Raw genomic sequence first — 16,769 nt, 5'->3', positions numbered from 1 at the left:
CCTCCGCTGAAAAACTCCTTTGTTGTGCACTGAAGAGGAGGAGAATGGTTTAAGTGATGGGGCAAGGGGGTTTTTTTTGCTTGTCTCCTTGCTGACTGTGCACATGTATGTCCTGTTATGCCAATAAAGGTATTCGATTTGAGAAACTCCAACGGAAGTTTGCTCTTGGCCTGGCAGGCAGGGACCCAGCCAGCTTGTTTCTTCCGGACACAAGGGCAGAGCAGGGAGGCCTGGGCCGGCAGGAGGAGGGCAGCTGCGCCCGAGAGCTGAGCAGGATGCTGGCCGAGAGAGCGGCTGGCCGAAAGTGGCCACAAGGGTTGGCGCAAGCAGTTGGGAGCCCAGAAGGCAGCCTACAGCAGCAGCTCCAGGAGAGGGGCACAAGGGCGGGGGGCACAAGTTGGGGAGACCCTCTCCCAGCTGGCCTGAAGCCCTGCCCAGGCCTGGCCTGGCCCCCGGACAGCCCTCTCCCCTTACTCCAGCACCCTGCCTGGATGAAGGGGGCATTTTGCCCCTAGGGAAGGAGGGCACGATGCCAGATGTGCTTCCGATGCCAGATGTGCTTCCGTCTGCCTCCCCTCGGCGCATGCTGCTGCAACGCATGTATGCCTTGGAGGGAAGACGATCAGACAATCAGCAACCCAGGGAAAGCGGGGGGGGGGGGAGTGTGCGTGCTCAAGCACCCACTCACTGTCCAGGAGTGAAGATGGGGAAGATCTGCACACAGGCAGCTGCCTGAGCAAGCTCAGTAACGCCTCCTTGGGAAGGGAGCAGCCCCCGCCCCCAGGGCCAGGGAAAAGCCTTGCCCCCCCTGCCCCCGCTCCCTGAGTGTTTTAGCGGGAGATGCTGCGGGGGGGGGAGTCCTCCGTTGCCCCTTCCTCCTCCCCCTGCAAGCCTCCCCTCCGCCTTTCCCATGCAGGATGCCCCCCCCCCGCACTTGGCTTGGTGCCGAGTTCACGACTTCAGGGTCCGCAAGGCCTCACTGGAGCAGAAAGCTGAGCCCTCCAAGGGCCCACCAAACCACCAGGCAGACAGACACCTCCCACACAGGCAGCCACTAGCCCCCTGCCACCCTCAGAAGAGCCACTCACCACACACAGCACAGCTGATTCTCTGCCTGCCCCTGCCGTCGCCTCCAGAGGTGCCCAGCTGAGGCTCCCGGGCACGGGCTCCCCCCAAGCTGGGGTGCATGTTGGGGGCCTTAAAGCCTCAGGCCCAAGGGAAGTCCCACCCTCTGCCCCAAGGGAGCCTGGGCCAGCCGTGTTTGGGCTGGCAGGCCCGCCTCACTTTGCCAAGGGGGGACCTCAGCCCCGCCATTCTGCTGGGGCCTGCGAGTCCTCACCCCGGCCAGCATCCCCGTTAAACAAGCCAAGCCCCCTCCGGCCTGTGAGTCTGAGACCCCTCTGACCCTCCAAGCCAAGGACGCTGAAGAGAGGGAGAGCGCAGGGGAGGCGGCCCAGCCAGGGGGCTGCTCTTCTTCAGCCTCAGGAAGAGGGGCAGGCAGCCCCCACCCAGCCCAGAACCGTCCTGGTCCTGCAATACAGCCGGGTCAAGCAACCCAAGGGACACAGGGCGGTCTGCGTGTGTGTGTGTGTGTGTGTGTGTGTGAACGCCCATCTGAAGCCTGGGGGGGGGGGGGTTCCAGAGTGCTGCTCGGGGGGGGGGGGTGCTCAGGAAGGCAGGCGTGTGCAGAGGCGGGGGAGGGGCAGACCTTCCTTTAGCCCCCTCCCCTGTATGTGCCAAGGATGCAGAACAGAGCAGCCCCAGGTCGACTTTTTATTCTCTCCCCCCCCCCTCTCTTTCTCTCACACACACACAGATGCACCAGGCAGGGGCTCACGAAGGAGGGGCCCCTCCTAATTTTGCTCCCAAGCCAAAGGCATCCCTTCCCAGAAGTGCAGAGAATCCATCTGGGCGCAGGCGGAAGTGATCCCCCCCCACCCCCGGCTAGGGAAGGGAAGGCAACGCAACCATCTCCCTGGGCACACACCAGCTGGGCTGGGCGGCCGTTTCCTGCTCCCCCCCCCACCCCCACCCCGCCGGGCTCTTCAGCAGCACAAGGCAGGCAGGCAAGCCCGCCCCCAGCCCCCCTACTCAGATGGTGAGGATGTTGGAGCTGGGGAACTGGGAGACGTAAGAGGCCAGGAGGGGGTTGGTTGGCAGCACTCTGAGGGGCAGGTCCCAGCTGAAGGTGTCCACGTCCATCTGCTCCACGCCTGTCCAGCTGAGGGCTTCAGACTGGCCATCGGAGGCCCCCTGCAGCTCCACTGCTTCGCGGGCAGTCACAAACTCAAAGTGCAGCCGCCACTTGAGAGACACTGGGGGGGGGGAGAAGAGAGGGGGGGTGAGGGTCTGCCGAGACTTCTCCGGATCTCAGAGACTCCCACGAGCCCCGACCTCGATGCACATCAAAACTACTGAGGCCAGCTAAAGGGGCAGGGGGGGAGGCATCCAACAGTGTCTTGGTGGGGGGGGGGGGCTGACCCCTTGCAGCTGTCAGCAGACCATGAAAGCAGCAGAGTGAATCCCCGGGAGCATGGTGGGCCAGCCAATCAAGGAGCCTCTTCACTCACACCCCCCCCCCCCGCAGAACTCTCTTATGCTGCCACCAGAAGCGACAGCAGAGAGGCCTGGCGCCCCCCCACCTCTCCCCACCCCTGGCCGGAGCACGTGGATGCCAGTAGGTGCTCTTGGCTGCAGGAGCTCTTTGAGAGCAGCAGAGTTGCACCAATATAGATAAAAGCACACGGCAATAATCAACACTGAGCAATACTAGGCCAAGCGCTTGTATTCACTTTGCATGAACCGTCTCTGTGTTTTTTTCTATGTGTTAGGTAATTGTGACAGGTGTGCTTTAATCTTTTGACAGTTAATTAAAATAGTGGACTCTATCGAGATTAATGTTCCTCTATCGGAGATTCAACCAATGGTGATCTCTCAACTTAACTTTTTCTGACACTTCTCAGAGATTTATAGTTTTGTTTTGCAAGTTTGAGTATAATGTAATTTTTTACTAATTGGAAGGTTATAGAATAGAAACTATGAATAAACAGGTGTTTGACAGATCTGAGAACTAAGCAATTAGTTCTCAGACCTGTCAAACAGATAAGTTCTTTGAACCACCTGTTTATCAGTACATTTATTTATATAGGGTTCAATATTGCTTTGCAACTCTTCATCAAACACACAGACACCTATCTAAAGTTTATTTCACTTTATTGAAAATACACCCTAGTTTTTTAATGAAGCAAGTGATCAAAATGTAAATGGTTATTAATATAAATCCTATAAAAACAGGAGACAGAAAGGCAGTAAGAAATAAGTTTGCTAACATTTCCTAATAAATTCCAAGTTTAATATAATCAAAGTTTCTATGAAATGCATAGGTAAAAATAAGTTCTCACCTAAATTCTCTCAAGAGATTTCTTCCATCAAAGCTCTGCCATTCTAGCTGAGTTTGCAATTTTATACATCATCATATGCAAATATCTAAGGTCTATTCACATGATAGCACAAACAAACGATACTTGGTCTGATGCTTCATTGAATATTCATAGTTTCTATTGTATAACCCTCCAATTAGTAAAAAATTACGTTATACTCAAACTTGCAAAACAAAACTATAAATCTCTGAGAAGTGTCAGAAAAAGTTAAGTTGAGAGATCACCATTGGTTGAATCTCCGATAGAGGAACATTAATCTCGATAGAGTCCACTATTTTAATTAACAGTCAAAAGATTAAAGCACACCTGTCACAATTACCTAACACATAGAAAAAAACACAGAGACAATTCATGCAAAGTCTGAATGTTCACCTAGAATACAAGTGCTTGGCCTAGGATTGCTCAGCGTTGATTATTGCCGTGTGCTTTTATCTATATTGGTGCAGCAGCAGAACAGCCAAGGCTTTGGGGCTTCCAACCTCCAGCCGGGGCCCGGAGCTCCTCCAGAATTACCACTCATCTGCAGGTGGACTCTGCAACGTCACATCCCTGCTGATCTCCCCTCCCCAAATCTCCAGGATTTTCCCAGTGCAGAGTTGGCAACTACCGGGCCTTGCGTGCTCACCGCCCCAAGTGCACCACCTCTTTCTGGACAAGGGTCTTCAGCCCACTGGGCAGGGGAAGGCCCCTCCTGGCATGAGGCCTCCCTGGGAAGGCGCAGCCTGCTGGAGGACTGGCCGGCCCAACTCAGGTGGCCTCTCCAAACAGAACCTGTGCCAGCTGCATTCAACTGGACTGTGAATATTGGCGCCCTATTGCTCAATGGGGCCTGGTCCAATCTGGGCCTGGGAGGAAACCCCCCTCCCTCCCTCCCTGTAAGTCTCCAGCCAGGTGCTGGCCAGGAAAAATTCCGGCACGGAGTCCAACCCGACGGCCTGGGGATGGAACGGACACTGCAAGGCAGCAGAGGATCCAGTTACTCACCAATGTTGGTGCTGAACCCCGGGGCAGAGCTGAGCGGGATGGGCAGGCTGAAGCTGGTCCGGGAAGTGTGCAGGCAGGACTCCTGGTGGCGGGCGTGGGTGGTGTAGGAGCCAGGCTGCCCCCGCCTGCGCTGGAAGGCCTCCTGGACCTGCTCTTCGGTCTGCAGGCTCACCAAGTACTAGCCGAGGGGCACAGAGGAGGCCACACTGATCTCCTCTGTATCGTCACAGTTTTAGTGTCTGTGCTGCCAAAGGGAGCGCCAGAGGCGGCCCCGGTGAGTGCCAAACCACCCAGCTGCTGCCCCAGCCCTGGGAAAGCAGGCCTCGTGGCCCAACAGGGCCTCACCTGCAGGCACGGGATGTCCCCTGCAGAAAAGTTGAACGTCCCGACAACGTCCTCACCAATCTTGTAGACCGTCTTGAAGATGCAAAAGGCACCCACCTTGCCCCGGGAGTTGCTGATGTTGTACACGTCTGTGAGCAAAAGGGAACATCAGGAAGGGGCCGGCACATCTTCACCAGGCCACTTCGGCATCCCTCTCCCCGCATAATTGGGGCACGCAGGGCCAGCAGTGGGGGGGGGGGGGGACAGTCAGAGAGCCAGACTAGGTTATGGAAGCTTCGAATCCCTCCCCTCCACGGAAGCTCCCTGGGTGATTGGCCAGGCACTCTCGCTCAGCCTAACCCACCTCACAGGGCTGGTGTGAGGATAAAACAGAAGAAGACAGAATGATGCTGTACGCCACTCTGGATCTCTACTGGGTTTGCCTGATAGGAGTCCTGGAAAGGAGGCAGAACTCCAGGGGCTGCAGAGACTCTGACCAACGGAAGGTTGTGGCGGGAGCGTCAGACTAGGAACTGGGAAGCTGTGGTGAAGTACCTTGCAGCACAGAATTTGCAACCCCCCAAATATGTATTGAGGCTTCTGGTAAGTGGGCCCGCTCTGTGTACAGGCTGAGAGAGGCTTGCCCAAGTGCCACTCGCTGGCTAGCAGGAGAGGAGGAGGAAGAGGGGTGGGCGTGGGAGCAGGCAGCAATCCAGGGCTATAGAAACGCAAGCGCCTCTAGCCAGGAGGGGGGACAACAGGCAAGGCCACCCTGATCGTTTTTGCTGGGTGGTCCTGTGGGTCTACAGTAGAACCGCCAGAATTGCGTCCAGTGGCCCCTGAGAGACCAGCAAGATTTTCAGGGCTGGCGCTTTCCAGAGAAGGCTCCGGTCTGAAGAAGGGAGCTCTGACTTCCGCCCTCAAGTCCTGCCACCTCACTGATAGTCACACCTAAAGCTGCAGAGTTTGGGAAGGCAAAAGGTGGGAAGAGACCTTCCTTCTGGGGCAGGAAACAAAGAGGGTCTGGAGAGGGAGGTCGGAGGGGGAAGTTATAAAGCCTCTGGGCAGGAACGGCAGCATTTCAATCGTTTGGGCCGCTTTGCCATCTCGACTGCAAGCCACGCTTAAGCAGCCCCACGTCAGCCTGACTCCACGCTGAACACGTGGCTGAACCGCAGGGGTGAAGCTTCAAGCACTGGAGGGAGTCAAAGGGCTAGTCCGAAACATCTGCCACTCCCAGAGGCAAAGGCACATCCTGATTTCCCATCCTTGAGAGTATGTAAAGAACGAGGGCCAGAGGACGGTGCTCCTCTCGCCTTGGCTCAGTCCCTCGCACCTGCGGTGGCGATGTGCACCTCCTACACGCTTAATAAAGTTCTGCTCATTATAAACGCAGCTGGACTGATCTCTGCAGCCCACGTCAAAGCCCACGTATACCAAGGGGGAGGGGGGCTGTGCTACCCAACTCCCCAGGAGCATTCAGGAGCTAAGACGCCTCCAAGGGCCGGCAGCAGCCGAAGCCACGTCTGTGGGTGGACATCCCTTTCAAGACAGACTCGACGGTGGCAGAGGAATTCCCCCGAGAGGGAGGGAGAGGGAGGGGGGGAGAGGGAGGGAGGGAGGGAGGGGCACTGCGAGTGGAGAGGGAGGGGCCGGGAAGGGCTGGTGGCGCAGGAAGGCGGGCAGCTTTCTCTTGCCCGAGCGGAAACGAAGGCCTGCCCGTGCCATTTCCCACAGAGACCCAGGCTTGAGTCCCTGCTCCCCCCCCCACTCCAAACCCCTCTCTCACATCAAGGTTCGCCCCCCCCCCCCTGCAAACGGCCCTGAAGGAGAGTGGCACCCAGCCTGGCCGGCTCCTCCACAGCAAAGGCAGCCCAGGCGGAGGCCCTAGGCCAGGCAGGCTGCACCCTGGCATGCCGCTGGGTGGCTCCTTGACGGAAGCCTGCCTCTCGCAGTCAACTCCAGGAACACGCAAAGTGCCAGGCAGCGGGGGGCGGGGCGGGGGGGCCCTGGAGTGAGCCGCCCCCCAGCCTGGGTTTGGGAGGCAAGAGAGCTGCAGTATCGGAAAAGGGCTTACGGAGACTCCGGCGCGAAGTGGCTGCCATCAGCAGCTCTGTGGCCAAGTCCGCCAGTCGGGAGTCGTTCTTGGCCCCCTCCTCCTCCTCCAGGAAAGGATTCGAAGGAGCGACTGCCTCGTCCTGTGGGAACGGAGAGTCCTGGAGTCCTGAGAAGAAAGGGGAGCATCAACAGCGTCTGGCACAGGCAGGCCTCCCCCTCCCGCCCCCCGCCCCAGGTAAGCAGGCATTACCAGGCAGCACCAACACTCGGAAGGGGACACGGAGGAGCTTGATGGGCGAGTTGACCCGCTGGCAGCCAATGGTCAGCTTGTAGACATACTTCACCGCTTGGCCACGGAAGGAGGGCGGCCCGTCCACCGGCAGAGTTTCACAGTATGAGTCTAACAGGGAAAAAACAGGACTCTGAGCATGTGGGGAGGTGCCCCCGCCAGGCAAACAGAACTGCTTTGCGGCTCAGCAAGGACGCTTCTGGAAGGAACTCCCTGCACCCCTTCCCAGACACTATGAAACCCAGAGGAAGCTGCTGGCCGTGGCCCGAAGGCATTCCCATCGCCAGAAGCGCTCAGCCCGACAGCGCCGGCTTCCGTGGGGTGTTGGGAGGGGCAGCCTGACGGGTACAGGGACTGGCAGAAGCAGCGCTGCCCTTTCCAGCCTGGCACCCGACAGCGCTGCTCTGAGCCTTGCCCAGCCCAGCCCCTGCAGTCACGGCTCCCCCCGCACCCCCCAGGCAGGATCCACATAGTGGGGGGGGGGAAGGGCTGCTCACAGGTTTTGGACTCGCCAGGATCCAGCCGCAGGTCGCAGAAGAGGATCTTGGGAGGGGTCGAGAGGATGCATTGGCCTCGCTCACCTGCAAAGAGAGGCGTGCCGCGTAGTCAGCTCCCCCTTGCCCTGGACACTCCACCCCATAGCCCCAGGCCCCTTCTCCACAAGGGCCAGCCGCCAACCTCCATGCAAATGAAGGCTCTCCCACTGGGGGGGTGGTGCTGGTCAGGCCCTGCAGCCCTTTCCTCCAGAGCACCAGAGTCATACGGCAGCTTATTGGCGGGGAAATGCTGCTGGGGGGGGGGGGCGCCACTTGGCCCCTGGGCCACAGCCCCCCGCCATGCTTCAGCCATGCCCAGAGCAGGGGACAGGAAGACGCTCAACTCTGAAGTCAGCTAGTCCCGAGTGTAGCAGATGGTGCCATTTGCTGAGCCAGAGACCCTGACAGGACGCCATCTTCACTGGCTCCTGACTTCCTTTCCAACCCCGGTTCAAAGTACTGGATACGGCCTTTAGAGTCTGACCCCAGAGTCTCCCACCCCATTGGCCCTGGGGGCAGTGCTGCAATGCTGGGAAAGGGCACTGAGAGGCACCATAAAATGGCTGCCATCACAAAAGGCAGGGCCGGGCACAAAATGGCCACCACTGGGGGCGGGCGCAATGGCAGCCCCAGAGGCAGGCCTGGCAAGCTTGGCGAGGAGGCAAGAGGAGGGGGTGCGGTCATTACCTTGGGTGGGTTTGGGGAGGCTGCAGCCTCTGCCTCGCCCCCCGAGCCAGGCTCCCGGCTCCCTACTGCTCCTTCTCTCCTCATCCCCCAGGCGCCTTGAAGAGCACAGCAAGCCGCAGATGCCCAACAGGGCTCCCCCACTTCTCACAAGACACGTGAGTCCGGAAGGCCCTGCTGCACACACGCGGCTTGCCTGGCTGAATTTAATGATGCTGGGTGACCTCAAGCAAGTCACACACTCTCAGCCTCACCCGCCTCGCAGGGTTGTTGTGAGGAGAGAATAATGTAAGCCACTTTGGATTCCTACTGGGGAGACAGCCGGGTTATAAATGAAAAAATAGATGCTAAGAATATGTTTGTCATTTTTAGGAGTGGCATAAGATTTATCTCAAAGTTGGCTAGTTAGCCTGTCAGAAAGTGACGTATGCTGGCGAAGTGGGAGCACGTTTTCAGGAGCCCAACGTGCCAAGCCTGCCCATTCCCAGGCAGCCTGCCTTCCTCCCCTCCCTCTCCCCCCCTCATTCCCAAGGGGGGGGTCACTGCTCACCTCGGTTGGGGACAAAGACGGTCTCGCTCTCGGCCTGCACATCGTGCCTGCTGTTGTCTGGTGGGGGCAGAGCCACGCGGCTTTCGCTGGCATGGAACTGGCAGTGGATCTGTGCGCTTGCCCAGGCCAGGATCTCACTGGAGGCAAAGAAGGCAGGACCACCAGTGAGAGGGTGTGAGCCGGAAGGCAAGGCAGTGACCCAAGCCCGACAGCGCCCCAAGATTTGGCACTTTGAACCCAGAGAGCCGGTTCTGTGAGAGACTGCCCCTTGCTTCTTTAAGGAGCCCCCCCCCCCCGCCAACAATGCTTTCAGAATCCCCAAAACACAGGCCGATGGTTCTTACCGCCCACCCTTCCTGGCTGGGTCGTCGAAGGCTGCACACCCAGGCCTCTGGCCAGGCCAATTTCTTTGTAGCCCCGCAACAGCCCCAGGCTAGGCACGGAGGCCTCCCCCTCCAGCTGGTGCCCCCTGGCAGCAGCACACAGAAATGTCACTCTCACGGGCGGATGGCAGAAAGGGCCACTACGAGACAACCCACATCAGAGCCCCTCCACCTGCAGTCGGAGAGGCATGCGTGGAATGGAGCATTTGGGCTGGCCAGAGAGCCGAACCAGGAGAGGAGGAGAGGGGAGCTGCAGGGGGCCGCCTTGCTTGCGAGTCCACCGTGGGCAGGACTGGGCTCCTTCAGCACATACGATGCTTCCTCCTGCCCCAGTGGATCCTGGGCCCAATTACTGCCTGCTGCCCGCTGCTCTCCAAAGGGCCTTCCCCAGCCTGCAGAGTCTTCCAGGGGAACGGGCAACAGCTGAAGGGGCGAAGCTCCAAGCACTGCTGCCCCACAGAGCTCCAGCTCGGAGGGCAGCTTTCTCTTCTGCCCACGCAACTTGGCAGTCACCCTGGCTGGGGCCAACTGAGGCTGCCTTTGTGTGGTAAGCCCCCCCCCCCGCCCCCCGCTTCTCCTAAAGGGCCTCAGACTCCCCTCCTCATGAGGACCTGCTGGCCACCACAAGGCATGCTTCCTGCCAGGCCACGATGCCACCCTCTCCACTGGTTCACTGTCTTTACACCCTAAGGACGTGGGAGTCGGGGGGACCTAGGAGATGCAGCGGGGGGAGGAGGGGGGAGATGTCAAAGGGGCAGTTTGCAACCATCACGCCTGGCTCTGGTGGGGGCACAGCTCTTTTCCATGGCTTGGCAAAACTGTACCTAATCTTAGCCCCCCACCCCACTCCTTTCATCCCCCTCCCTGCAACCGCCGCAGCCAACTGCTGGCCGATGTTGTTAAAGCCACCTCGGGAAAAGCCCACAAACATGAGCACAAGTGCACACACAAATACGCACTCACACCAGGGTTACAGTACTAGTACAGTCATCATCAGGCCAAACGGGAAAAATATCAGTCAGCAATATTCACCCGGATCAGTCCACTATTCTGACGCTTCATTGTCTGGCTCGGTATTCGCAACACTCCTGGGGGGCGGGGAGCAGAAATGCAAATGGCAGGGGCGTTTGCCTGCCTTGCCAGCAAGGGGGGATCGCGTGGCTAGGAACATCTTTTGGAGGTGTTCGTATCAGTCCGGGGGGGGGGGGGCGGGCCTTGATCCTGCCTGAGCCACTGGAGTCTCCTGTTAATCTCGGCTCCTTGGTTCCCGGGGCTGCACACCTGATGGGCCTGGGGCAAATGGGTTGCTTGCTCTCTCTGGTATACTGCCAGCACTACTGGCTGGGGAGGTGGGGGTGGAGGCAAGTCTTATACCTGCCCTGACCCAGGGGGTTTGTGAGGGCCCGTGACCCAGAGGCCTGCAGAAGGTCCCAGGTTCACTTCCTGGCAGTACCTTCACTTAAAAGACTCAAGTCACAGGTGATATGAAAGGGAGGGGGAGAAAAACTCACATGTTTTGCTTGCCCGCCACAGACGCCACAGGACAGGAAAGGGGCAGGCATTCGCTAACTTCTTGCCTGCGTGTGCTACTTTTTATTAAAACAGACCTTTCTCCGGGATGCTTCAGTAAATACTCCAGGCTCCCCCAGGGGAAAAGCACACTCTCTGATCTCCCAAAGCGCGCAGAGGGGTCAGGCGTGTGTGCGTGCATGCGCACGCTGGCTCTGCAAATTGCCTTGCCTGGCACAGAGGTGGCACCATCTGTAAGCAAGAATTTTTATTGCCAGCATACCAGGGATTCTTTCAGAAACTGGGCAGAAGGGATCGATCGCTTGAGGAAGGGGCACAGTCCCAGGGAATTTCATCCAAACTGGGTGGGGCAAGCTACAACCAGAAATGGGAATGAAAACCAAGTAAGCAACACAAACAGCTTTCATATGAAAGTAAAGAAACGAAGTCACGTATTTTTTTGAAAAAATTAAAATGGGAAGAAAAACAAACACTCCTTCGTGGCCTGTCTGCCAAAGGGATGAGCAGGACCAGCCCCCCCCCCCCCGCGAGGGCAGCTGTGCCCCCCCACCCCGGCCTCACACGGTCACTAAGTCTGACGCCCAAGCTGGGATCCCTCAGCGAGCCTGGATGCTCTAAACCCACCAAAGCAGCCGTCCCACGTCACCCACGGGAATCCCGGAAGGTGCCTGGTGCCAACCAGCCCCGTCTGTCATCAGGACCAGAGGAGGCCAGCTGGCCGCTGCAACCTGAAGGCTGGGCACTCCCGCTGGCTCAGACAGCTGCAGCTGCGTTGCCACCGGGAGTCAGGCAGAGAGCATTTAAGGACCAAAGAAGAGCCCCGCAGGATCCAGTCCGGGAGGGTCCACCCAGCCCAGCGTCCTGTCTCACACGGTGGCCAGCCAGTTGCTATGGAGGGCAGAGACACCAAGGCCTTCCCCTGAAGCTGCCTCCGGCAGTGGCGTTCAGGCTGACTGCCTCTGAATGCGGATCTGACAAAGAGAGCTGTGGCTCTCGAAAGCTGACGCTACAATCAAGTTAGTCAGTCTTAAAGGTGCTTGTCATGACCTGGCTGTGCCAGGAAGGCCTAGCAAGGCCTCAGAAGCCTGTTAGCAGTGGGAGTAGGCCTGCCTACAATTCCCAGGAGCCCCTGGGCCGTTTTGGCGCCCTTTTTGGCCAATCAGAACACAGGGAGCTGGTGCTATGTAAGCCTGGGAGGGAAAAAGCCTGCGTTCTTAAGAACATAAGAACATAAGCAAAGCCATGTTGGATCAGGCCAGTGGCCCATCCAGTCCAACATTCTGTCACACACAGTGGCTAGAAATCCAGTGCCATCTAAAGGACTGTCAGTGAGGCCAGGACACCAGAAGCCCTCCCACTGCCTTCCTTCCAGCACCAAGACAACAGAGCACCACCTCCCCACAAAGAGAATACCATCTATCTCCTGTGGCTAATAGCCACTGATGGACCTCTGCTCCATATATTTGTCCAGTCCCCTCTTGAAGCTGGCAATGCTTGTAGCTGCCACCACCTCCTGTGGCAACGAATTCCATGTGTTTATCACCCTTTGTGTAAAGTAGTATTTTCTTCTATCTGTTCTAACCCGACTGCTCAATAATTTCATAGAGTGCCCACGAGTTCTTGTATTGTGAGAAAGGGAGAAAAACACATCTTTCTCGACCTTCTCTAACCCGTGCATTATCTTGTAAACCTCTATCATGTCTCCCCTCAGTCGTCTTTTCTCCAGGCTAAAGAGCCCCAAGCGCCTCAATCTTTCCTCATAGGGAAAGTGTTCCAACCCTTTAATCATTTTAGTTGCCCTTCTCTGTACTTTTTCCAGTGCTATGATATCTTTTTTAAGGTGTGGCGACCAGAACTGTACACAGTACTCCAAATGAGGCCTCACCATCGATTTATACAGAGGCATTATGATACCGGCTGATTTGTTTTCAATCCCTTTCCTAATAACCCCTAGCATAGCATTAGCTTTTTTTATGGCAGTCGCACACTGTGCTGACGTTTTTAGTGAGTTATCTATCATGACTCCAAGATCTCTCTCTTGGTCAGTCTCCGCCAGTTCAGACCCCATCAACTTGTATTTATATTTTGGATTTTTGGTTCCAATGTGCATTACTTTGCACTTGGCTACATTGAACCTCATTTGCCACATGGATGCCCACTCTTCTAGCCTCGACAGATCCCTTTGGAGTGCCTCACAATCCTCTCTGGCTTTCACCACCCTGAACAATTTCGTGTCATCTGCAAATTTAGCCACTTCACTGCTTAATCCCAATTCCAAATCATTAATAAACAAGTTAAAAAGCATTGGACCCAATACCGACCCCTGTGGCACCCCACTGCTCACCACCCTCCACTGTGAGAAGTGCCCGTTTATGCTCACTCTCTGTTTCCTATTAATTAGCCAGTTTTCGATCCACAAGAGGACTTGGCCCTTTATCCCATAGCTACTGAGCTTACTTAGGATCCTTCTTCTTCCTCCCGGGGAGCAGCAGGCCAGAGGGGGTCTCCGCTAGGGGGAGAGGCCCCCATCCAGGGAGGGTGAGAAGAGGGGCAGGGAGTCCTGTCCAATCCCCTTTTACAGCTGTCCCTGCCTGCGGCCCCCCCACGACCCCTCCAGCAGCGCTTCCCACCTCTTCCTCACTCGTTGGGTAAAGAAGTTTTTCCGCTTGTCTGTCCGGAATCTCCTGCCCATCCGCTGGTATAACCATCTGTCCAAAACACTGGATAGCCTCCACTCCCTTTCTACGTTTATAACTGGCATGGTCGTTTAAGGGTGTTTTATGGCCGAAACAGGATTCCTACTTGAATCTGTGGCGATCTCCACAGCAGAAAGGATAGTGCAGCACGCCACCCTCGGGTGTGGTCGTTCTCGGGGAGCGCAGACCAGAGGGCTTCTCCCCTGCTGCCCCTCAGGGTCCCTTGCTGAACTCCCACGCTCCGTCCCCCCGTTAGAAGCCCTCCTTGCAAGCAATGGATACGAGCAGCCCCGGAGCGCAAACCCCAGGAAAGCTGCATGCCCCTGCGAGAGTCCGGCCTCTGGTGTTCATCACGCTCCTCCTGCAGCCACTCCTTCGGCTGCCCATCAGTTACTGGGCTCAGCTCATTGCATGCAAAGCCCATCGTGGCCCCTTGTATCTGTCGGGCCGCCTCTCCACCTATGCTGCCCCATGGCAGTTTTGCTCATCCGAACAGGGCCTTCCAGAGGCGCAACCCGGCAAATGGGCAAAATTAACAGCTGCCCACACCTGGGCGCTCTCTGCCATGGCCCCCACCTTGTGGAACGCCCCAACTGAGAATGCCGGAAAGATGTTTCCATCTTTCTGCAAACTATATAAAACGGCATTTTCTCAAAGGCAGCCATAAAAAATGCTTTCTACAACCTCACTCTAGCCTGAAAGATGGCTTCCTACCTCGACCTGGCCCCCTGGATCCATGCTGCGGTGACATCAAGACTTGACTACTGTAATGCTCTATACGTTGGTCTCCCATCTATGTTAACTAGGAGGCTCCAATTCGTGCAAAATGCTGCAGCTCGACTGTTATCAGAAGCGAGCAGGAGCATGAACATCACTCCCATCCTGCAGTCACTCCGTTGGCTGCCTATCAGTTACCATGCTCGGTTCAAGGTATCGGTTATCACATACAAAGCTCTTCGCGGCCTTGGCCCAGCATACCTACGGGGCCGCCTCCCTCCCTAAACTCTTCTACAGCAGCTTCGCTCATCTGAACAGGGTCTCCTGCAGGTGCCAGCCTGCACATGGGCAAAATCGACAAGAGCCCAGACATGGCCTTTCTCTGTGGTGGCCCCTACCCTGTGGAACAACCTGCCTGAGGAGGTCAGGAGAGCCCCCCCCCCTTCCTGGCTTTCCGCAAACGATGCAAAACCGAATTATTCAAAAAGGCTTTTTACTCAGATAGGAGGGCGGTATTGTGGGGAGGGGGTCTCAAAGAGATGCGTCCCTAATGAGTTAGGGACCACAGACTTCACCACTATGTTGCCACACGTACTGTCTACTGCTTTAAGTACGTGCTCCTATGTACTCCCTGTTGCTTCCAGTATGATCCTACTGGGTAGTTCTGTGTTGCTGAACGTCAGTCCTAGAACTGCTTATGCTCTGTTTCAGCATTTCTTTGACTCCGTATTGGATCTCTGCTAATGCTGTCTTTGTGTACTTGTATTTATTTACCCTATGACATTGTGTATGAAAATGTCCTTGATTTTGACTGTATTAACCTCACATTGTGTAATCCGCCTTGAGTCTCAGTGAGAAAGGCAGACTATCAATCAAATAAAATAAACAAATAAATAAAACAAATATAAAAGTAGCGAGGCTGTATCACAACGGAACGGTTCAGGAACGCTGTTTCATAAAGGGCTGGGATGGAAGCCACTGCGCACAGGAAGCGTTATCTGCTTGCTATGTGTGTTCTCGTTCTCTCAATGTATTGTTTTCTATGTATGCATCATGCTTTGCATTTAAATATTGTAGATTTTATGTGGGTTTTTAAAGGTGTTGCTGTGAGTTAAAACGCAGGTCCCTGAGTAAAGGAGGGGGCCGGATGGGTGAATGGGGTGCGATGGCTGTGCTGAGGGGGTGGAGGGAGCGGCAGTTTTAGCCAGAGTGAAGGGGAAGTTCGCCAGCCACCTTTTGTGCATCTTCGAGAAGGTGATTCTAGTTGAGCCAGGCGGCCTGCGTGGAGCCTCAGCTATCTGGGGGCCAGTCTGAGGAATTCTGCCTTAGCCAGGCAAATGGTGTGTGCGCCTGAGAGAGGCGGTGCATATCTGAGAGAGGGAAGGGTCGATTTGCTTCAGGCCGCAGAGAATCCATGCCTGTGTGCAGTTTATTCTGTTAGCCAAGTCCTGTGTAGAAAACTAGTCTGGGTGACTGGGCCTGAGAATTACATCGTGTGAGTCAGTACAGGCAATATTAAAAACATTTCAATAAATATGTAATAAATATATATATAAATATATATATATATATATGCTAATTTGCAAAGATTAAAAAACCCGCAGAAATCCAATAGGGAGCTGCAGAAACGCGGAGGGGCGCAAGCACGTCTACCTGGCAAACCCCGAGGGGGCGCCCAGGAGGATCCCACTTACCGCGGCGGCCGTGAGGTCTGCGGCCCCTCCCTGCCCCTTTCCGGACGGATCTCTTGGGGACCCCTTCCTTACAGGGCAGCCCCCCCCCCAGTTTGGTGCAACTGCAGACAGCAAGGAAACGGGGCGCTTTCCTGACCCGGGTCACGCCACAGGCTGGGGGCCACCCCAGAGCAGGCCCCGCGCGGGCAGCTGCTGGTGTCGCCCAGGCGAGCGAAGCTGCCCCGGCAGAGCGCAGGGAGAGAGGCGGGCCCACGCATCCGAGGGGCCGAGGCCAGAAGGGCTTCGTCTGCGACTGCGAGGCCGTCACCTGAGCCGCGCAGCTGACGGGCAGCCCACCGAGGGGCCGCATAGCCGGCCCTGCCCGCGCCGATAACCGCCAGGCTAGCCCTGCCCCGCCCTGCCCCGACGGGGGTCGGCTTGGAGGGGGCCCCGCGCGGAGCCCACCGCAGCAGCCCAGCCTCGGGGGCGCCTGGGCGGCCTTCAGCACTGCCCCCCCCCGCCGCCTCCTCCGGGCTCACCCGGTTCCTTCCTCGCCCCCCGCCCGGCCCGGGGCCCGCAGCCCACCTGGAGGCGGAGGTGGCGTCGGGCGGGAGCGGGTTGCGGAGCGTGACCAGGCACTCGAGCGCCTCCCCGGCCAGGAAGGCCGGGCCCCGCAGCAGCGCCGCCTGCACCTCGATCATGGCGCCCCTGCGCGGCGCGGCGCGGCTCGGCCCCTTCGGGCGCGCTCGGCCCGGCTCGGCTCGCCTCGGCGCCCCTCCCTCCAGCGCCTGGGGCGGGGCGGGGCGGCGCTGGCTGGCTGGCGGGCGGGGGCGGCCCTCCCTGCCTGCCTGCCCCGCCTCCGCCTCCGCCGCTCTCTGGCCGGCCGGGCGCGGCGCGGGGCGCGG

At 57.5% G+C, this 16,769-nt stretch overlaps 1 protein-coding gene across 2 annotated transcripts; it reads right to left on the bottom strand.

The window, feature by feature from the left end:
* Nucleotides 1–1,661: 1,661 nt before the first annotated feature.
* RGP1 (RGP1 homolog, RAB6A GEF complex partner 1) lies at nt 1,662–16,613 on the bottom strand. Of its 2 annotated transcripts, XM_054986600.1 has the most exons (9): nt 16,450–16,550; nt 10,760–11,009; nt 8,866–9,002; nt 7,593–7,676; nt 7,057–7,206; nt 6,826–6,972; nt 4,770–4,897; nt 4,425–4,602; nt 1,662–2,315 (listed from the first exon to the last, which is right to left on the bottom strand). In XM_054986600.1, exons 2-9 carry the CDS (start codon nt 10,957–10,959, stop codon nt 2,092–2,094), a joined length of 1,248 nt encoding a protein of 415 aa, XP_054842575.1. In that variant the 5' UTR covers nt 10,960–11,009; nt 16,450–16,550; the 3' UTR covers nt 1,662–2,091. The 2 variants fall into 2 exon arrangements, with proteins under 2 accessions (XP_054842575.1, XP_054842574.1); XM_054986599.1 differs by lacking the exon at nt 10,760–11,009 and having other exon boundaries at nt 16,450–16,613.
* Nucleotides 16,614–16,769: the final 156 nt, after the last annotated feature.

This window comes from Eublepharis macularius, chromosome 8, assembly GCF_028583425.1.
Source record: "Eublepharis macularius isolate TG4126 chromosome 8, MPM_Emac_v1.0, whole genome shotgun sequence".
In the NCBI taxonomy this organism is placed as follows: domain Eukaryota; kingdom Metazoa; phylum Chordata; class Lepidosauria; order Squamata; family Eublepharidae; genus Eublepharis; species Eublepharis macularius.
The sequence above is the reverse complement of the archived record's forward strand: the minus strand, read 5'-3'. Positions and strand labels throughout refer to the sequence as shown.